We start from the raw sequence: 23,455 nt of genomic DNA, 5'->3' as shown, positions 1-23,455 counted from the left end.
AATCTGTTCAATACGCTTTACCACACTCATAGGGCATTTAAACAAGGAAAGTTGATAGATAGGGATATTCTCCAACACTGCGTTAATAAGAGTTATCCTAACCTAAGAAGCATGGGTACTCTCCGAAGGCCCACGTACCCGTGTCGGGTGCGGGTGCTCTTGGGTACTCTTTGGGTGCGTATCGGTTCAAATTAAATTGAAAATTACAGATTTACAATAGAGAGGCTGTCCCGATTAACAAAAGGGGGGTTGAATATATCTAAATATCTATAATATATATATCCCGTAATTAAAAACCTAACAACTTAGAAATAATATTAGATTGGTGATGTTATTGTTATTTGATTGTTCTCCAATTAAATTGTTTGAATTCTTTAACAAAATATTTAATTTTTTTATTTTTATAAATATATAATAAAATATAAAAATATATTATATTCAGCGTACCCCAACGTACCCATATCCTATTTTTTAAAAAAATCACGTACCCACGTACTCGTATCGTGTCGTACCCGCACCCCGTACCCGTATTCGTGCTTCATTGATCCTGACTCCCTTGGAGATCATGTTCCTTTTTCAAGTATCTAGCCGTCTTTCTATTCTTTCCACTATAGGATCCCATGCCACTTTATTTGGTCTCCCAACTCCCAAAGGAAGACCAAGGTAAGTCGTTGGGAATTTCTCCAAATGGCAACCCATGAGATTGGCTAGTCTGAGTGCTTCTGCCTCTTCTACATTCAAGGCACACATCCTTGATTTTGAATTTTTTTTTCTTTGGCCTATAATAAGTTCGTAACACCTTAGAATCGCCTTGAGATTCATAATCTTCGAGATTTGGGGGGAGCTAAATAATAAAGTGTCATCAACAAATTGTAAATGTGAAACCTCTACTCCGTTCTGATCGCATCTGACGCCACTTAGTAGTCTCTTAGATCTTCCTTTCTCCAAAAGTATTCTCAAAGTCTCGGCCACAATGACAAAGAGGAATGGAGATAACGGATCACCCTGATGAAGCCCCCTTGAAGACTTAAAGAAGCCTTTAGGGGAACCGTTAATCAGAATGGAGAACCAAGCAGAAGACACACAACACCTGATCCACCCATGCTATCTAGACCCAAAGCCCATCTTCCCAAGAAGATGATCCAAGCAATGCCACTCGACTCTATCATATGCTTTTTCCATGTCTAACTTACAAATTACACCTTCGATTCCGGTTTTCGTCATCAAATCCATCACTTCATTCGCCACCAAAGAGCAGTCCAAAATCTGTCTCTGACTAACAAAAGCACATTGATTATCAGAGATAATGAAAGGAAGCACCACTTTTAAGCGCTCAGCTAAAACCTTTGCCAGAACTTTGTAGAGGCAACCCACCAAACTAATAGGCATGTAGTATGACAGCTTCACTGCCCCCTTTACTTTTGGGATAAGGGCAACAAAAGTCGCTCCAGTACCTCTATCCAACTCCATCCCTTCATGGACTTCCTGGAAGACTTTCATGATATCCTTCTTGACATATCCCAGCAGCACTGAAAGAGTTCAAGATAGAAACCATCTGGCCCAGGAGCTTTATCACGACCCAAAGAAAAGACTCATATTTCTACCTCCTCTTCCGAAAAAGGTTTCTCAAGAGCCATAATATGATGATCATCTAACACTTTAAAATCCACCTCTTCAAGCAGACGAGTCACTATCCCCTCCGAATCATAAAGCGACTTGTAGAATCTCAAAATTTCTCTGGAGATATCTTCTTTATTGAACGTGATATTACCATTGATCTCTAAAGCCCCGATTCTATTACTCCTTCTAGCACTAGCAACACTATGGAAGTATGGCGTGTTGTTGTCACCTTCCTTTAACCATTTGGCCCTTGATTTCTGTCTCCATGAAATTTCCTCCTGCAACAAAGAGCGTCTGTGCTTTTCTTTACATCTCCCCATCTCATTCCGGTCTTCCTCAGAAGCTAAACCACCCACGTCGGCGAAAGTAATTTCGTTAATTTTATTTTGAAGCCATGAAATTTCCTTCTAGTAGCAACACTATGGAAGTATGGCGTGTTGTTGTCACCTTCCTTTAACCATTTGGCCATTGATTTCTGTCTCCATGAAATTTCCTCCTGCAACAAAGAGCGTTTGTGCTTTTCTTTACATCTCCCCATCTCATTCCGGTCTTCCTCAGAAGCTAAACCACCCACGTCGGCGAAAGTAATTTCCTTAATTTTATTTTGAAGCCACACTTTTCATTCTAAAGATGCCACTAATATGTTAGAATTCCATTCTTTTAGTTTCTTTTTAACAAATCGAAGTTTATCCCCTATAACTAAATCCTCCGCCCCCTCTACACTGTAAGAATCCCACCATTCCCCCATCAACTCATCTAGTTTTGGAGTTTCGAGCCAAGCGAAATCAAACCTGAATGGATAGGGACCCCACGATTCTAGGCGCGGGTCAAGCAAAAGGGGACAATGATCCGAAACTGAATGAACTAGCGCTTTCTGACATGAATCTGGAAAAAGGGAAAGCCACCCAGGGCAGAAGAGGAACCGGTCAATGTGACTCATGCTGGGTTGCGAACCTCCTGCTGGCAAAATTTGCAACATGTTAGTATCCCTGTGTATGATCTCCATCAATTACTGAACTACGAGCGCTTCTCTGTGGGTCCGGGTAATCACTCTTCATGGTTCGATCGCAATGCTTGATGTCAGTTGACTTGATATAGATCAACCATCTCTATGTGACTCAATGCAGTTTGAAGGTACAGTTTGCCACTTAGGTCTCGTAATGGCCCAAGACGATGTGGCTGCTCTTGGTTCAATTAGTCCAAAAAAAGGGCGGCCCAATGCACTAGGCTCTCGCCATTGTGGGGTCTGGGGAGGGATAGATGTACGCAGCCTTACCCCTGCTTTTGCAAAGAGGCTGTTTCCGTGACTCAAACCCGTGACCACCTGGTCACAATGTAGCAACCTTACCGTTGAGCCAGGGCTCGCCCTCCTCTTGGGTCAATTAGTCACTTTTCCTTAAATTGATCTAAATCAAGGGGTTGACTTGATATGGATCAATAATCTCTGTGTGACTCAGTATACTTTGCAATTGACTTTCTATTTTATGTAACATGATCAGAAATTCAAAATCGACTTATGGACTAGAATCCGTATGCCGATAGGTCGATATTGGATTTTACAGGGTTTTGCCCAAGAGTTGTTGACCATAGTATGTGTTTAAGTGAAGAGTTCTCCTTTAGAAGTCGCTATTCACAATCCTTTTCTATCACCCTTCTTACCATAAACGTCTCACATAGCCATTCGTTCAACTAATTTGTCAAACATTACTCATATGATCCAATACACAGCCCTTTCCCCAAGTGGGTCTCGCAGAATAACACATTTGCATGCTTTATGGTCCTAAAAGCAAGGTTTTAAACGTCGGTTTTGGTGTCTGCTTCGGCCACCAACGAAACCGAAATATTTCGGTTTCGGTGGAAATTTCGGCCCAAATCATGTAAAATTCTGATAAAATTTTCGTCTTTTTAAAAATTTTCCACCGAAATGTGTAAAATTTCAGTGGAAATCTTTAAATTTCGGTATAAATTTTGTAAATAAGATTGAAAAAATGAAATTTCGGTTAAAATTTTGGGAATTTCGAGAAATCATGTAAAAATCCTATTCAAAGTAATTTCGGTTTCGGTACAAACTTGTGTTTAAAAACTCGTTGACTAAACTCGGAACTCGCCCGAGTCGACTCCCTTTTACCCTGACTGCGTTCCGCGTTGCACCGCATCCGCATTCCACGTTTTGCCCTACAGAGTTAACTCTCCCAAGTTATGACCGCATCAGCCGTATCAACCGCGTTCTTGGCCGCGTCCGCGCCGAGTCAACAAAAGATTTTTGTTGGCCACGTTACGCGTCACATCTGCGATTTTAAGCACTCGTTCAAACGAAACCGAAATATTTCGGCCAAAATTTTGGATTTTGGTCAAAATTTAAATCTATGCCCAAGAGCAACTTTAAGAATTTAAAACTCTGCCCAAAAGCAACTTTCATTATCAGAGCTCATTAAAGAAACCATAATTCTTGAGTAAGCACCCATTTTTTGGTCGAGAGAAGCTTATTTGGCCCAAAAACCAGAGTTCTAGCTCAATAGAGCACTTAAATGTTAATTTTCAGGGTTTAAAAATCAATTCCGGGCTCAAAAATTCAATTCTGGGCTACATACAATACTGCATTATAGGCCTTAATAATCAATTCAATCCAATAAATCCATTCTGGAATTTGGTTCCAGAAATTAATTCTGGTTCCAAACTTCTGGATTCTAGTTCCAAAAATTAATTTGGGTTCCAAAGAATTAATTCTGGTTCCAGAAAATCAATTCAAGCTCCAGAACTTGATTCTGGGCTTTAAAACTGATTATTGAACCAAAAAGGGTTGAAGTCCAATAAAGCAATGTAAGGGTCCACTTTATTAAAAGGAGCCCATATGCGAAAATGCTCCAAAAGTTTCTTCAAATTACTTCTCATACCTAGCATTTAAAAGGAAGATCTAATATTGGTGAAATTATGAAAATCTCTTGAACAACCTTTCCTAATACCTATCACGTCCCTTTCCTTTCAAACAGGACAAGCTGAAAAATGGGTTGTATTTAATGCAAGGAATAAGCAAATTTATAGAATTGTCCTTGAGCATTCTCCAAATTACACTGCATGTCCAACTTTTAAAGGAGAAACCCTAGAGGGGGGGTGCAAGGTACTAAAAAGGCCCTTAAGAAATCTAAAGAAAGGACTTTCATGTCCATCTTCTTCACTAATCAAACCAAAAAAAGAAAAGGGGGCTGGTTGGGGTTTTGCAATGGAGGGGAATTTACGGGCCTACGACGACTAAGGGCTAGGGATATGACCATGGGAGTTCGGCTGACCTAAGGGCTTAGTCGTGGGCCCCACTCTTGTGAAAACCGTGAAGATAAAATGGGGATTGGATGCGTTCTCTTTGTGTGTGGTGGGCTCATAAGGATGTTGCTGGATTACGACCACCCATGGTCGGCCGTGATGCTGTCGCAATTGGGAAACTATGGGCGGTTTGTCGGCCCAAAGGGTTGGAGGCCATATGCACCACCATAGAGGAAACTATCATGGAGAGGGAATTTTTTGAGGTTTAAAAATCTTTTTTTTTTTCAAATGGTAGCCAGTAATTTTAATAAAAAGGACCGATATGGTGAAGATACAACGGCAATAACAGAGTACAACAGCATGAAAAAGACTACAATAGAAAAGATCACGGCGGGAGAGAATCGAAGAGAGCTAGAGAATCCTTGAAGACTCCTTCTCTAGCTAAACTGTCTGCCACCTGATTAGCAGACCGCCGAACATGATTAAAAACAACCTCCATGGGCCTGACCCAATCAAATATCTGATAAAAAAATCTATCAAATCTCCAGGGAGGTATATGAACACCTTTAAGCCAACTGATAACATTAGTCGAGTCTCCTTCTACCACTTAATTATCATGTTTTTTTTTTTCTTAAATAGCTCCAGAGCTTGGTATATTGGTCGCACCTCCGCCTCCGAAGCGTCAGTCATCCCAATAGGCCCATCAAAAGCCCAACGAACTGCTCCAAACTCATTTCTAAGAACTCTCCCAACTCCAGTAGGACCCGGATTCCCCAAGATAGAGTCGTCAAAGTTAGAAATCCTATTTTTGGAATTTTTGGAAAGACGACGCTGGCACTTTTTCCAGCATTTGGCCGACCTCTCCTCTCTCAGCTGGCCAGTTGGACCTCCATCTGGGGTTCGCTTGCCTGGCAGACAAGGTTCTGGCCCACAATGCCTCCCTTGCAAAACCCGCAAAGCACCAAAATCAGTCCCTTTTCCCCTTTTGTCTTGCTTGGTGGACAAGATGAAGGGCATGGAAGTCCTTTAGGTTATTAAGGGGGCATTGTGGTAACTATATGTCCCTTTAGGGTTTCTCTCTTTTAAAAGGTGGCGTTACAATGTAATTTGGGAAATACTTTAGGACAATTCCGTAAAATTGCTCACTCCTCTCGTTAACTGCACCTGCTTTTGGCGCTTTTCATTTTCGAAAGAAAATGGACGGGTTACAGAACAAGTATTACATATGGTTGTTTGAAGGATTTTCGTAATTTCATGCTATTAGGGGCTTGCTTTTAAAAGTTAGGTATGAGAAGTTATTTGAAGGAACTTTTGGGGCATTTTTTGTAATTATACCCTTATGGACGCTTTTTTTATAAAGTGGACCTTTATATTGCTTTTTTTTTATTGGTTGGACTGTTATATTGCTTTATTCGTCCCAGACCATTTTGGGCCCAACAAGTAGTTTAAAGAAATAATACATTTGGTTTTGCTTTCACTATGCGTTTCGGTTTTGGTATGTGTTTTAGTGGGGTTGGAAACAGAAATTGTCATTTTGTGTTGGTTTCGGTGGAAATTTAAAACTATGGGTTTTGCAAGGGCACCTCTCTTTAGCACTTCCCTTTAAAAAAGAAGAAAATAACTAATATTACAAAAATCTTATGAGATTCTGAAAGTATCCTTAAAATAGTGCGAAGGTCTTCTCATAGTATCATAAGACATTCATTTATCAAGGTGTACTTCAAAATCTCGCCCGTTAACAGTGTTATTTTATATTAAAATCATGAGATATTGAAAAATCCACACACACAAGCGTGCGCGTGCACACACACACACACACACGTATATCTATTTAGCTATGGGATGATGCTCATGCCATATCGTAGCAAGAAGACGCGCTCATCCATTTACGTACAGGAATATTGTTGAATACTCCAAACTGCACAGGTGGTCATGGAATAGCCTTCTAGGACATCCGAAATATCATCACCTGACTCATACAAGTCCATGCATCTCAGTGACACAGCGAGGCAATAACATTCACCTTGTGCAAAGTCCCATTTCTGACGTCGCAAAATTTGAGTCGATCAACACCATTTGATAAGCAGATCGGACCTCGTACAAATCATGTCTCACGCACACTACATTATAACATGATTTAAAAAAAAAAATTAAATTTAATACATTAAACATGATTTGGATAAACCTGACTAATAATTATTAGGTAAATCCACATTCACATCACGATCAGATACACAAAAGTCTACTGGCCCACATAAATGTGTCCGAGGCCACATTAATGGGGAACTGTATATATTCCCAAAATTTTTAATTGTTGTAGACTCCTTGTGTGTGAAATTTCATCCGCATCTCTTCCCTCTACTGGCTTTCAAGCTCTTAGATATTAAGTCACAAGAATTCCGTGAGTGCCTTGGGTAGAAAATCATGTCTGATTGTGGAAGAAATTCCTCCACTTAGAGGCCCAGCTTCTGCGAAGTCGAGTTAGTGATGGTAGAGCAAAGTCTCCAGACCCATTACTATAATATTTCACTAGATTTTCAAGTTTCCTTGTCAAGGAGAGACTCATCTTAATGAATTCATTGATTTACTGACTAACCAAATTCTAGACTCATCCTAGAAACGGGTTTGTCAGTAACATTTTTGCAAGATTTCGTTCTATAATCGTGTTGTAGTCTAGGCCAAAGAAGACCATCCTTGATTAAACTAACACTTGTTAATCTTGAGGGAGGATTGATGATAGGTTCTCTGATCAACACTCTTAAGAAATTAGGATTTCGATCAACTTCAAAATTAGGGAAAAAATTCTAATTCTATTATGATTTCTCTTCTTTTAAGGCAACTTCTAAGCTAGGAACGAGATATGCATGCTCTAGAAGTGAGATTTATCAACCCAAGACTACACTTTCAATCCTAAATCTTGATTTCATCTTAAAGAGCAGTTTTTTAGCCAAAATAAATCAAGGCCACTTGTTGGCTTTGGTCGAGGATCGCCGGCGTGATTGGTCAGCACGACTTGAGAAGCGAGAATGTCGGCTTGAGTAACGCAAACATTGGTGAGAATCCAATGACCCTGAAAACCTAAGGGTTCCTCCACAAGGTTTGTCCACGGAGGGTGAGTCAGGGCCTAAGATCAGGCCGAAAAGCATAGTTGATGGACAACAGGTGAATATTCCTGTACCACTCCTTGTTGGTCCTGAGGGATGGAGGAGGCGGCGTGATTGGTCAGCACGACTTTTGCGAGTGTTGAATGCGTGAGCGTGCCAATCATAAAAGATAATTTGGAATTCAATTCAAGGGGTTGACAACCGAATTTCCCATCCCTAGGAATTGATATCATGCAATTGAGAAGAAGAGGGGAATGCCAAATGTTGGGCGAAGGAATAGACTAGACATTGTCAGATCAATAATGGACTATATTGATATCCCTATGAATTTCTAGGTTATAACACAACTTACATTGTTAAATGTGCTCTATCAGAGACTTCTGACCTAACTCTTTTAGAGTTGTGGACTGGAAGGAATATACATCTGAATGATGTAGATATCAGTACGACTTAACCCTGTATGCAAATACGCATACGAAGGTTTACATCTTAGACAAAGTGAAAGGGAACACTCCCCTAATAGGATTTTTACCTTGGTAGATGAGAACTCGAGTGAGAAACATGTTACTTATTCAGAGGAAATTGAAAGTTTAAAAGTTCACATCTTTAGATGGAAACCATGTCTGAGGAAATAAACTCCATTATGAAAAATGAAGTTTGGGAATTTGTTGAACCTCTTCTAAATTGGAAACTAAAAGGTGTATCCTGTTTTATAGAGCCATGGAAGGTTTCGGTTATGCTATAACCCAAAGCAATCGTTGTATGTACACAAAGGTAAGTGGAAGGAATGTTGTACTTCTATCGCTTTACGTGTACAACACTTCAATGATTGAGGATCCTCATTCTTGCTGTGATTCCAAACATCTGCAAAATGAAGAATGATCTGGGTGGTCTTCTACTATCTCCACTTCCTTACGTGTATTCCAATGGGAAGAAATAATAACTTTATTTATAATATCTTAAAGGAAAACCTAGAGTCCACCTATTACGGACTCTTGTTCCTCAAATAAGCCCACTAACCTTATTGGGGTTACAACGGGCCCACACATATTACTAACTCATTACCATATCCTTTCCAACGTGATCATACGTGGCTAATTAGGTGTTCCCGGCTCAAAATCTTGTTGATCACTAGCCGTCTATGAGCTGATCTTGATTACTCTTTATACTATAATCAAACATTCTCTACGATCCGGTTTAACAAAAGCCAAAACATGTACTATGCAAGTCCATAAAAGTCTTACAACGTTTCTCATAATAGTGTAAGTAGATTTTTTGGAAAATATAGGATCCCTCGCAAACACTGTAAAATTATTTAAAAGTAAATATATTTTTTTATATAAATTGCCCTTATCGAAATTACACACATATATATTTGTACATTCAATATTTCCTGGACTATTTTCTTGTATATGATCACAATCTTATCATTTTGCACTTGATTAGGAAACTACTACATGTTGTCAACCCAAGTAATTGTTTCATTAATTATTTCATATTTGTACATAAACATCATTGACCACCAGAGATATTATTCTTGAATTATATGAATGTAAAAGCCCATTGTAGAATTCCTCCAGGGTTTTTCCCATGGAAAAAAAATACAATATTTTTTGAATAGCTAGAAAAAAAAATACAATTAATTTATAAAGACACCGATTCCTGTATGTTGGGAGAGTTTAGTACTTGCACCAAACCCATTTAATAATGTAGATCAAGACCCCTGATCTTGGTGATGAATTTCAGTAACGGTCGAGGTGGCAGCGAGGCGGATTGCATTGTATTGAGAGCTAGGCTTTGCAAATGGTGAATGAACTCCAAAGTTCATTTCTTTAAGTGGGCAAACCCCCCCTCCATTATTGGGTACGTTGGTGCACCCTGAAGGTCCAGAGGGTGTACCAGGGCCGCTTCGGAGGGATTCAAACACAAAATCTCTCGAACCCCAGTCTCCTTCCAAAGGCCTTGAGGCTAAAACTGTTTTGGAACATGAAATCATGATGATGAAAATGGTGTATATCACTACCAAAAGATTTCTTCTATAGGAACCCATCATAAAGTAGTTAGAGAATTCTGTCGAGGAGAAAGAGGGGAAGTTTTTTGACGTGTGGTTTTTCTTGAGAAGATGGAGATTTGGGTTTTAGATGATGAAAATAGGGAGGAATGAGGAGATGTATATATGGTTTGTATCATGGCCATGTTTTTCTTTGGACTTTGTCAGGAATTGACTTCTACTCTGTGTACTTCAACAAATACGGGGTCTAGTCCGGAATTTGAATTCCAAAACGCGGCCAAAGACTTAGACCATGAATAAACTTGATGGTTTACTCTCTCTCTCTCTCTCTCTCTCTCTCTCTCTCTCTCTCTTCACACGCATAAAGATGAGGACCCAACTTTCTTAAGACGGCATTGGACTTCAAAAACTAAAGGCAAAGTTGTTGTGTTTTGCATGCAAGAGAGAGTTGAAAACTAAAGGCAAAGTTGTCGTGTTTTGCATGCAAGAGAGAGTTACTTGAGACCCTATTCCCTCTAAATGCTTCCGGACTTCATAAATGAACGTCTCTTCATCTTCGTTTGCATATCACATATAGGTTCTTGAGACCCAATTTTCCTTTAAATGGCTTTTGGATTTGATAAGTAAAACCAAATTCTTCGTTGTTTACATAGAAGAGATATACTCAACAATCCCTACAAAAACAGCATTTTTTTATCTAGGTTAGGATCAACCCTCTAATATTCGGTCCCTCTCTAGATCGGAGGGTTAGGATCAACCTATGGAAATGATCTTTGGGGCACTACCTATTTAAGCTGTGGCCCATCTAATGGATGGTTTGGATCATTCCATGGTGTGGGACAAGACCGTACTTTTTAATAAATGAGGAGTGTCATCATCAACATACTGGAGTGGTGGTGTCCCTACTAATCAAAAGGAGCGTAAATATCACTTCCCCCAATTTATCCTTCAAAAATTTAGAATTTACCGATGGGACCATGATCGGTTGTTCGGTATCAATTATCTAATAAAAGATCCACATGGAATTCCATTGCATGAAAGGATTCTACAACTTCAGCTTCCTTATCTCTTCCACCTAGCTACTGGTGAAGATCAGTTCCTAACTAATCACCAAAAGAGAACAATCTCAAGCTCTAAATGTTGATAAGGATCACCAATGTAAATGATTTGTCATAATCTCCAAAGGAGATCAATCTATTGTAATATTATTATATAAATATATACTCGAACCATATAAGAAGGCAAGCACTCTTCATGGTTTAACTTTCTTTGGCGGTATTAGAGGTAGAATGAATAGAATGTCTTCTTCATTTGTTCAGCCCTTCCTACCAGATCTACGGCTCCTTCCTTCCCATTTTGTGGCATTTATCTCTATCAAGTTGTCACCGCCAAACTCCTTGCTAGAATTCATGCCCTAAAAGCCAGTATATTTTGTTTATCTTATAATTTAAGTATTAACAAAGGTTTCATTTCATGAACTTTATTGGCTATTATCTAATTGATTATGTGTGATGTGCTTATTATCTGACACATACTCATTCCTAGGTAGCAGAGTAGGAATACCATGCTCAAGGATTCATATATCTAAGGGAGCAGAGAGATATGGTATCCCGGTTCTTTGCAGACCTTAAAAGTTCCTGGTTGGGGTTGACATTGGTCATCTCCTTCTGTACACAACCAGCACCAGTCTTTCCTACATGCATGATTCGTGGGGTGGCTTATCCCAATCACTTGGGTATTGGACACTAAGCAAGTGTCACACCCCAAACCGGCACTGTGGCTTGGAACATAATGGCACCACATACCTTCAGATAGAATTTTACAAGCATGCAATGTGAGCAGATAGCAAAACCATGCACAAATATCTAAAAGTAAATCAAATCCATAATCCATCCATAAATTGTTTTAATGAGATTAATCTTCAGTATCTCACCCCCGCCCCCAACAAATTATTAGGCTTTTTCCTCAGGAGTTTTAGAACAAAACTCATACCGAGTCTTTCCGCCTTTGAATAGGCGTGTCTTTAATTATTTCCCCTTCCATTGCACAACACTTCTGTACAATACCAAAGTACCTTTTTCTGTGAAAGTGCTGGCAACCAATTCGGGTTTATATGTATGCATTTTAATGCCTAAGATGTGCATAGCCTCATCTAGGTATTTCATTTGACAGTTGCGTCATAATAACGTATTAGTTTCCAACAACAGATCCATGCCCTTTCAAGCTTTTTGTTAAACATTGGCAGGGCAGTATGGGGACTCGGGCAGTCAGGAGTTGTCATATTGCATCTTTTAGTGTTGCTTTTGGTTTTTTAGCACCTAAGCAATGTTGTATGCATTGATGACAATGTATCTCACAAGGCTGTTGTTGTGACTTGTAAGAATAACACTTCTGAACATTTTATATTACTGTTCTAGACCTAAAAGATTGCTTGTGACCTTCCAGAAAACTGTTACGCAGAAGGTCAAATCACGTTGACGTCTATCCGTTAGCAGAGTGGCAGTAATTCTTCTGAACATTTTGAATGCAATGCTCATGTTTGACTTCCCTATCTTTAATTCTGGCAGGAATTCATCCTCATCTTCTTTATTGTGTCAATTATTTCATTTTTTGAATGATAAATATTTCATAAGTATACAATTTATTGTACTTATTTTGTACATCATTTAGAGGTGATAATTGCCATTTTATTTTTCTCTGCATTGCTGTTCATAATCATGATTTTTCTATTTTGGCAATTTGTCAGGTTGGCCCTGAAGCATATGAGCAAGCTGCTTCAGGAGGTGGACCTGGTGGTCCATTTGAAGGTGGTGGATTTGGTAACCCATTTGAGGACATATTTGGCGGCGGCGGCGGCGCCGGAATGAATGATGTATCTACTCCTACCAGATTGTTCCAAGTCATTTTGTTGTTTATCTTTTCAGTACTTCTTTCATTTGTCAAAGAAGTTTTGGACCGGTTTCTTCACCTTTTGCCCCTTAGCTCAAATTTTAAAACATGATTGATATCAGAATTAAAACACACTAAGACCGAGTGGCAATCTATGGGTCTTTTATCACCACCTACATCTTTTCTTCTTCTCTCTCTCTCTGGTGATGGCAATCTAATCTTCTTTGACTTCGTGTGAGTTAGGTCATGTGTCAGCTTATTCTTGAGACAAATGTGAACTTATTCTCGAGTCAATTTACCATTCATGCATACTTAGAATTCTGTTGCAGTAATTGGTTGCTTGCTCCACGTTTTTGTTTCAATATCTTTGTATGATTCAAAAAATGCATTTAACATATGAATTGCTAGGTAGACCATATAAATTTACCTTCATGATATTGTTTATGAGGCCTGTTGTTGTCGAAGGCTCCAAGTGAACTTCACAACACCTGAAAATTCTGAGGCATTAGAGTTTCATCCTAGGCACGAGTAGCAAATGCAAGAGGGAGTGTTTTATATATATATATATATATATATATATATATATATATATATATATATATATATATATATATATACACACACACACATATATGAGAGAACATTTCCTACACACTTGTGTAGGTAAGTTACCTACACACTAGCTTAAAATACAGGGGGGGGCCACATTGTTTGGGTGATCCAAACAATTCATTTGAATGGTCCTCACATAGATAGGGTGTCCACAAAAAATCAGATCCATAGGATCATCCCAACCCTACGATTTGTGGAGGTAAAATGGACGTGTATAAACCTTCACAAATTAGTCCATTTTTTGCCTCCATAGTTTGAATGGTTAGGATGATCCTATGGATCTGATTTTTTGTGGACACCCTATCTATGTGAGGACCATTCAAATGAATTGTTTGGATCACCCAAACAATGTGGGCCCCCACTGTATTTTAAGCTAGTGTGTAGGTAACTTACCTACACAAGTGTGTAGGAAATGTTCTCTCTCTCTCTCTCTCTCTTCTATATATATATAGAAGAGAGAGAGAGAGAGAGAGAGAGAGAGAGAGGAAAAGGATTGTAAGCTCGAGTGCCCAATCACATGGGTCCCACATTTTTTTGTGGTGATCCTAAGCATTCATTTGCAAGTCACTATCATAGATAGGGTGTGTACCAAAAATCAGCTCCATTGAATCATCCTAACCCGTCCAAAGTGGAGGGAAAAAATGGGCAGATTTGTGGACAAACAGTGTTTGTCCATTTTGACCTCCACAAAAAATGTGGGCCCACATGTGATCGGGGCACTATATATATAAGGAAAAGGATTGTACGCTCGAGCGTACCAAGCTTATGGTACGCTCGAGTGCCCCGATCACATGTGGGCCCACATTTTTAGGATGATCCAAAGCATTCATTTGAAAGGCCCTATCATAGATAAGGTGTGTACCAAAAATCAGCTCCATTGAATCATCCTAACCCCTCCAAAAGTGGAGGGCAAAAATGGGCAGATTTGTGGTCTGTCCATTTTGCCCTCCACAAATGGATGGGTTAGGATGATCCTATGGAGCTGATTTTTGGTACACACCCTATCTATGATAGGGCCTTTCAAATGAATGCTTTGGATCATCCTAACAAAGTGGGCCCATATGTGATTGGGCAATCGAGCGTACCATAAGCTTGGTACGCTCGAGCGTACAATCCTTTTCCTCATATATATATATATATAGGGTAAACTGTTCGTGAGCTTGAGCTCATATAGCTTATATGAGCTAGAGTGCAACAAACACATGGGTCCCACATTTTTTAGGGTGATCCAAAGCATTCACTTGGAAAGCCTTTATATAGATAGGGTGTGTAGCAAAAAACAGGTCCAGACGATCTCTCTCTCTCTCGATATATATATATATATATATATATATAGCTCACCAAACTTATGGTGAGCTTAAGCGCCCCAATCACATGGGTCCCACATTTTCTGTGGTGATCCAAACCATTCATTTGCAAGGCCCTATCATAGATAGGGTGTGTACCAAAAATCAGCTCCATAGGATCATCCTAACCCCTCCATTTGTGGAGGACAAAAATGGGCAGATTTGTGATGTCGGTCCTTTTTTACCTACAGAAATGGATGGGTTAGGATGATCCTATGGAGCTGATTTTTGGTACACACCCCATCTATGTAAGGCCCCAATGTGATTGGGCTCTTAAGCTCACCAACACTTTCGTCTATATATATATATATATATAGAGGAAACTGTTGGTGCGCTTAAGCTCACCAAACTTTTGGTGAGCTTAAGCGCCCCAATCACATGGGGGCCCACTTTGTTAGGTGATCCAAAGCATTCATTTTAAAGTCCCTTACATGGATAGGGGGTGTACCAAAAATCAGCTCCATAGGATCATCCTAACCCCTCCATTTGTGGAGGACAAAAATGGACAGACACAAATCTGCTCATTTTTGTCCTCCACAAATGAAGGGGTTAAGATGATCCTATGGAGCTGATTTTTGGTACACCCCCTATCTATCATAAGGCCTTTAAAATGAATGCTTTGGATCACCTAACAAAGTGCGCCCCCATGTGATTGGGGAGCTTAAGCGCACCATAGGTTTGGTGCGCTTAAGCTCACCAACAATTTTCTCATATATATATATATATATATATATATATATATATATATATATATATATCGATATCGAGAGAGAGAGAGAGAGAGAGAGAGAGAGAGAGAGAGAGAGAGAGAATAGTGTTTCTGAGCTCGAGCATCAAAACCTCATGTGGGCCCATGTTTTTGGGGGATCCAAAGCATTCATTTAAAAGGCCCTATCATGGATAGGTATGTACCAAAAATCAGGTCCATAGGATCATCCTAACCCTTCCATTTGTGGAGGGAAAAATGGACAGATACTGTTTCTCCACAAATCTGCCCATTTTTCCCTCCACAAATGGAAGGGTTAGGATGATCCAATGGAGCTGATATTTTGTGGACACCTATCAAGGATAGAGACTTCCAAATGAATGCTTTGGATCCCCCAACAATGTGGGCCCACACCTGTTTCTGAGCTCGAGCTCAGATAAGCTTATCTGAGCTCTAGCACAAAAACACTATTCTCGATATATATATGGTAACCCTCGATTTATCAATACATGTTGGTTTAGAAATCGTTTGAAACTAGCCAAATGGAATTTAGCCAGCTTAGAGTTGGTACCTGTAGGCATAAGTTCTTTATAATCAAATTATAATATTCCTAGACACTCAAAAAATCATGAAAGCTAGACACTTGGCACACCATTTAAATAATCAAATAAACCATCAAAATTCAAAATGTAAATCATAACAGGCATGAGGAAAATTGTGTACAAGTAAGCACATTCTGAAAGCAATTTTGCATTCCAGACTTTACAGTCAACTTCAAATATCCTCTTCCTCGTCATCGAATTCTCCACCCTGGTCTGGCTTTGATGCATGGCTGATTTCATTAGTTGTCCTCACGTTCCGTTGGTGTTAATCTCATTTACGGTTAAATCCCTCTCTTAGGCGCAACAAATGACCTAGAGAACACTTACAAAAGAAATAAGTTGGAAAAAAGGAGTTTGGGAAAGTATTTTATTTTGACAAATATTAGGGTATTGATCTTGGTAAGGGTTCTTTTCATGTTTTTGGTTTCTTCCTTTTAACTTTGAGGTGGTTGGGTCGTGGTTTTAGGGTATTTATTTACCCTCTCTATCAATCTTGACCCATATTGGGTAATAAAATGACATAAAATGCCCTTACTCGAGGTGCCCTTACCAGTACCTTAAATCATTTACAGTGTGCAGCTGCAAGCAAGCCTAGGTGTTCACCTTTGTTATTCTGCTTGCTGATTTTCTTGCCTTGGTGATTGATTGTAATGCCTTTGACTGCATTAATGAGGTCAGCAAAGCATCCTGAGGTCAGCAAAGCATCCTTTGTCACTACCGTCTCTTCAAATTTGTTGAATTTAGCATAGTCGGGCCTTCCTATGGAAGAGTTTTGGACATGGTTTTAAATTTTGGTTGAAATACTGAAATTTCTGATTTCGGTCGGGACCGACACCAAAAGTACAAAAATCCGACATTTTGGCCAAAATTTCTGGAAAATATAATTTTTTTTCTGAGATTTACTTTTTCCCAAAATTTCGGCGCAAAAATTAAATTTGTTTTTTTTACCAAATTTCGGCCGAAATTTCTGTTTTGGCCATGTCCGAAACTGAAACCGAAATTTTAAGCGTTATGTTGGAGGAACAAATGATTGCTTCATCCTCCAGCCTGGGTTGCATGTCCATGCATTCTTTCTCAACTTGCTGCCTTGACAAGCATATGGCTAGCTAATACGTCTTCCAACTTAGGAACAGGGTTAGTCAATCACTCATCCACCTTTGTGCTTCTTCAATGTGCTTTGGACATCTAATGCCTATTTTCGGTCATCATTTTGTTACTTGAAACAATTGTACACTGATTCAATGATGCATAATTCACGCTCGTCCATTCAGAATCTTTCATTCAGGTGCTCAAGCCCCACTGTGTTTTTAGTCACATTGAAAATCAAAAGGATTTCGAAATAATTGAAGGAGAGCTTTGACAAAAGATGAAATTTATTTTTTCTTAATATTATAACCGAGTCCTGGATTACAGGCTCTGACATTTTGTCACAATTTGAAAATTTGATTTCAATCTCATTGTGCATTTTGAACTTGAAAATTTGTAGAAATTCTAACATATTTGCATGAATCACTTCAGTTTGATGTTACAGTATGAACTTATTGATCAATTATATGTTAGTGTGAAATATATCGTGTCTAGTAATGAGCATAGGAATTATTCCCTGATTTTTCTTTACTTGCAGTTGACAGACTGTAATGACTTGGATAGAAAGTTGGTTCTCCTGTTTCTATTTCATGCGTATTTCTTCGACGGTGTGCAATATATTTTAAATGGAGTTGGAAGAGTCATTTGTAATGCTTGCATTCCATTTTTTATATCTATTTTATCCTTTTTTAAAATCGTTGTTGATTTTCATTTTTAATTTGTATGACATGGCTCAATTTACGCTGGACACTAGTTCTTCAAAAACATTTTTAATCAAAGAGGATTCGGAGGGCAGGATGTCAAGGTACTATCTTTAACCAAAAATGAATTAATGATAGCTTGGATACGGTACTTTTGATTTTATTCAATAATCACATCTGACATTCTTTATTTAACAAATATAGGTTACTCTTGAATTGTCATTCATGGAAGCTGTTCAGGGGTGCACAAAAACCGTGACATTTCAAACTGCTTTACCTTGTGAACCTTGTCGTATGATATTTGAACTTTCAATTTCAAGAATCTCTCTAAAATCTATGAGTCAACTGTCACCGTGGTCTTTATTCATTACTATCTTTCGAATTCAGCTTTTCTTTGGCCTGTATGGTTAATTGAGTACCTGCAAGGTTCCTAATGCATCTTTTGATAATGCTTTTGAACTACTCGTTTTGCAGGTGGGACCGGCGTTCCTCCTGGAACCAGACCAGATACATGCAGGTCCTGCAGAGGCTCCGGAGTGGTTAGATCTTAACTGCCATGCTTTCCCTTCTGTACCTTTAATTGTATTGTAATTTGCAAAAGATTTTGGTTTGTTAATACACAAAATATTCTGTTGTGTCTACAGATAGCCACACAAAAGGGCGTCTTTATGTTTCAAACCACCTGTTCAAAGTGTGGTGGAACAGGAAAAACTGTGGCGGTATGATATGACTTTAAATCAGTATGACTATGTCATAAGTTTGTTGTTATTGATTTTTGAGCATCTTCTGTTTCACGTAGTTGAGACTCACTTCGTCAAATTTCGAAAAAAAAATTCACTTCGTCAAATTTGTTACTTGTTGGCTAACCATGTTATAGAGTTACGCTTTTTGACACTTGTTGACATAAATTCACCCTATGATGTTGCATGAAATTGCTGAATATTTTTTCCTATTTTTTCTGTTGATTCAAACTTGGTTGTAAAAAAAAGTAGATTTGTTTCAAGCTTCATTTACGCAACTAGGATTTGATGTTGAAGCATATGGTAAAGATGGTTGACATACAAGTCACATGCTTTGCTATTGTCCTCACATAGAGCAGTGAAAATCTTTAGGTCATGCTTCAGCATGCATGCCTGTTGGCATATATGGTGACAGATGATATTGGCCTGATAGCCAGCATCATGCATGTTCAGTAGTTCTATGGATGCCAATGCCTTTGTACAAACGATTGTGTCTACTTAAGTTTCGATGTTGAAACTTTTCGCTTGGCAATGATAGACTTTTTTATTTTTTTACCTTGGATTTTGGGAGTTAAGATTTATTCTATAATGTGTGTATGCGCGCGTTCGTGCTCGTGCATGCACACACACATGCATACGGGAAACTGTTTGTGTGATAGCGCAGATAACTTATCTGCACTGTCCCTCAAAAAATCATGTTGGGCCACGTGATTTGGATGATCCAAAGCATTCATTTGGTAGGACCTTACATAGATAGGGTGTGCACACAAAAAAATCAGCACCATAGGATCATCCTAACCCTTCCATTTGTGGAGGTTAAAATGGATGGGTATAAACCTCCACAAATCTGTCCATTTTTAACCTCCACAAATGGAAGGGTTAGGCTGTTCCTATGGAGCTGATTTTTTGTGCACACCCTATCTATCTTTAGAACATCCAAATGAATGCTTTGGATCATCCAAATCATGTGGGCCCACATGATTTTTTGAGGGACAGCACAGATAAGTTATCTGCGCTATCACACAGAAACAGTTTCCTCGATATATATATATATATATATATATATATATATATATATATATATATATATATAGAGAGAGAGAGAGAGAGAGAGAGAGAGAGAGAGAGAGAGAGAGCATTTCCTACACACTTGTGTAGGTAAGTTACCTACATACTACCTTAAAATACAGTGGGGCCCACATTGTTTGGGTGATCCAAACCATTCATATGAATGGTCCTCACATAGATAGGGTGTCCACAAAAAATCAGATCCATAGGATCATCCTAACCCTACGATCTGTGGAGGTAAAATGGACGTGTATAAACCTTCACAAATTAGACCATTTTTTGCCTCCATAGTTTGAATGGTTAGGATGATCCTATGAATCTAATTTTTTGTGGACACCCTATCTATGTGAGGACCATTCAAATGAATGGTTTGGATCACCCAAACAATGTGGGCCCCCACTGTATTTTAAGGTAGTGTGTAGGTAACTTACCTACACAAGTGTGTAGGAAATGTTCTCTCATATATATATATTCAACACGGACATTCATGTATATGTTTCTTGAAGATGGACATGCCTTTCAATGTTGGACATGCACATGGGGTGCCATATTGGGCAGAAGCAACCTTGGCGAGTCTCCGGAAATATATCAATTCAATATTAAAAGTACATTTTCCAGCAAGTCTGCAGGAATGCCACATCAATTTTCATTTTACAGATGGAACACCCTAAAATATTCAGATGTTATAATATGTGAAGAAGTTAATAAATGATATACCGTTCAAAAAAGGTAATAACTGCTAGGTAAATGCGAATAAATATATAGTGGAATACTTTTTTAATATAATTATAATTGAGGAAATCTCAGCCATTCCCCTCAAATTGTGTGGTATTATCTGTGCTATGCCCTAAAAAACACGTACCCTTGAAGTTGTTGTCAGATGCCCTTCTAACTCAATTATCATTTATAATACGACAAAACTGCCCTTAGTAAAGACTCTCTCTCTCTCTCTCTCTCTCTCATTCTTAGACAAAAGAGTTTGTCTAAAACTCTCAAAAGACATTGAATTTCTATCCAGATTTTCAAAGTGGAAGCCGGTTTTCGTAACTTTATACTGAGACCCTATATCTATCTCGCTTAATGGAAGGTTCTCTGAATCACAGTTGATCTTTTGAAGCTTTAGTAATGATGCATTGGCTGTTTTTTTTTTTGGTCAATTGAAGAGTTTTGTAGTATATGATGTGTTCCCATCCCAGCATTTCATGTTGGCAGTATCTGCATAAATCTTATCCAGTAGTCTTCAAATCTTGTTAGTTTTTCATGTATCTAGAATTTGGTGTTTAGGCTCATTAATTTCGTGAACTGGCTTGGCTTGGATGTTCACTTGGTGAAGTTGCTCAATCTTAAAGAAGAAAAGCACTCAAGGAATTGTAGACAATGAATAAAAAAGGGAAATCAGAAATGTTATCAGCACAACCATGTTTTGATATTTGCACAAATGCAGCATATCTTCTATTATTTAATGAGCTGTCAAATCTCATTACCGTTCCCAAAAAGCTCTGACAAGCCAATTAAAAAAGAAAAGATATGCTGCATTTTTGCACTTATAAAAACATGGTTGTGCTGATAACATTTCCCATAAAAAATCGATCAACTGATTAAAGAAGTATACTTTCTTCATGCTTTGATTCATGATGCTTTCGCTTGAATGTTATTATTGCAAGGCTGGTCTTTGTATTTAATGACTTTTTTTATTCTGGTGCACCAAAACGTGGTTTTGTTTTTTGTTTTTCTGCTATCTTCTCTTGCTTTCCATTTTATTTGCAATTTCATGTTCGTATTGCATCTTTTGAAGTAGACATTTTAATTTTTAACTCTTGTAATATATATGTAGAGCTTCTGCAAGTCATGCAAGGGAGAGCGAGTCATGAATGGAACCAAAACAGTAAAGTTAGATGTAGTGCCAGGTGTGTATGAAGTTGCTTCTGAAATATGTGGTGGTCAGATGTCATATAATAGTTTCTGAAATATGTGGATTATTTGAGATTTTTGTTCCGATTCGATATTCTTGTATGGTTGAACTAATTTTGTTTTGAGTGTATTATACTTCAAGTTTGGTTGTCTTTCTTAATTTCTTTTTTAATGGCAATAATCTATCTAGGAGCAGAAGCTCCATGATCGAGATGATCAAGCTACAACAAACAAAAAGAACAAACAGAAAACCAACAACAAAGACAACAAAAAAAAGAATAAAAAAACACATAAAGGATATAGATGATCAAACATATCTAGGTAAACTCTCTCAACTCTAGAATGAGTTAGATGACTCGCCATGCGATTGGTCAATCAAAAAATATTCTTATTGTGAGCCTCAGCATTGTCCAAAAGCTCCTCATTGGTGTCAACAAATTCAAATGTAAAGAATTTCGTTTTTTATTCATCGAATCACATGGAGAGACCTCCAAAATAAGCAGGTTTAACAAAGTCTTTTGAACGTTGATCCCATTTTGAAGAGCCCACGCCTCTACCTCATTGGAATCAGTAAGTCCGATGGGCTTTGAGTAGGCCCAAAAAATCATCACCTCTGCAGTGCGAAAAAGACCGCCTCCCAGATGACTACGATTTCCAATGCTCGAACCTTTGAAATCTAGCTTCAAGAACCTGGAGAGAAGCGCGCGTGCGTGTGTGTGGACCCATCTGAGGACAAACCCTACACCCCAATCGAGCTCAGTCTGATCTCCTCCCATGGTTGATGAATGTTAAGACTCGGAGACACCTTTGAAACTTCGGAGAACTACCACCAGTATGCTACGGTAGATAAGATCTACTGCCAGATGACCCAAGCTACTTTTGACACTCCTTTAAAAACCCTTTTATGTTTCTTTCCTTCTAAATTAGCCAAATCAAGGAGAGAAGAAACAAGCCCTAATGAGTGTGGCATGTAGTAGGCCAAGGTGCAAAAATCCCTGAATCAAACTGCTCAACAATGTGACCAGGAAGAATTCAACTCATCCCAATGAGACCCCGAATCTCACGAATAAAACTAATTAGTGAAGAAACAAATGGTTAACCGTGTCACCTGAAGTGAGGCACGTAACACAGTAACTGACAATAATCCTAAAGCGGCTGTGAAGGAGATCGGCTGTTAAAATTTTATCCAAATGCACTGACCAACACAAAGCAATCACCCTTTGGGGAGCCGACACCTTCCAATCCCTTCTGGCTGGGGAAATGGCAAACCACGGGGCAAGTTGGCAATAGAGGATTGCATCGAAAAAGTGCCTTCAGACTTCCCCATCCAAAAATTGTTTATCCTTCCCCCTGTCTTCTAATGAAAATGGAATTCAGTTTGGCTTTAAAGAAACCAAATCAATCTCCCAATGAATGAAAGACTTACTGAATTGCACCCTCCAATCAAATTTCTCATCTTGTCGACTGAAAGATGCGTCCACATTGATCTCTTTTCGAGAAGCCATTCAAAAAAGCGAAGAAAAATACCTCTCAATGATTTATGCCCCTTCATCAAGAACAATCTAATGATACCAAGACAACCCTCCTCTTTAGTCCAACACACCTCATCCCGGCTTACAAAGTGATACTTCCTTCAATCCTCCTTGTCATTCCAAAGGAAGTTTCTGTACAACTTTTCAATCCTATCAATGACACTGCGAGCAACAGAAAACAGACAAACTAACGAGAGAGATTGGAGAAAACCGCTTTCACAAGCGTAATTCTACCGACTAGGGAGAACGGCCATTCCAAAGGAAGTTTC

General features: G+C 38.7%; 1 protein-coding gene across 1 annotated transcript in view; it reads left to right on the top strand.

The window, feature by feature from the left end:
• LOC143888337 (chaperone protein dnaJ GFA2, mitochondrial-like) overlaps positions 1-23,455 on the top strand; it is a 51,331-nt gene that overhangs the window by 17,803 nt on the left and 10,073 nt on the right. Inside the window, exons 7-12 of the mRNA XM_077392719.1 lie at positions 12,740-12,865; positions 17,989-18,039; positions 18,140-18,227; positions 18,410-18,474; positions 18,580-18,654; positions 21,578-21,650. Of these exons, the coding sequence (XP_077248834.1) occupies positions 12,740-12,865; positions 17,989-18,039; positions 18,140-18,227; positions 18,410-18,474; positions 18,580-18,654; positions 21,578-21,650 (478 nt within the window). The remainder of the gene's footprint in view (positions 1-12,739; positions 12,866-17,988; positions 18,040-18,139; positions 18,228-18,409; positions 18,475-18,579; positions 18,655-21,577; positions 21,651-23,455) is intronic.

The sequence above is a fragment of the Tasmannia lanceolata genome, unplaced genomic scaffold (genome assembly GCF_043159265.1).
Source record: "Tasmannia lanceolata isolate RefF3 unplaced genomic scaffold, GAP_Taslan_0.1 ptg000012l, whole genome shotgun sequence".
Taxonomy (NCBI): Eukaryota; Viridiplantae; Streptophyta; class Magnoliopsida; order Canellales; family Winteraceae; genus Tasmannia; species Tasmannia lanceolata.
This window is presented reverse-complemented; position numbering and strand designations above follow the sequence as displayed.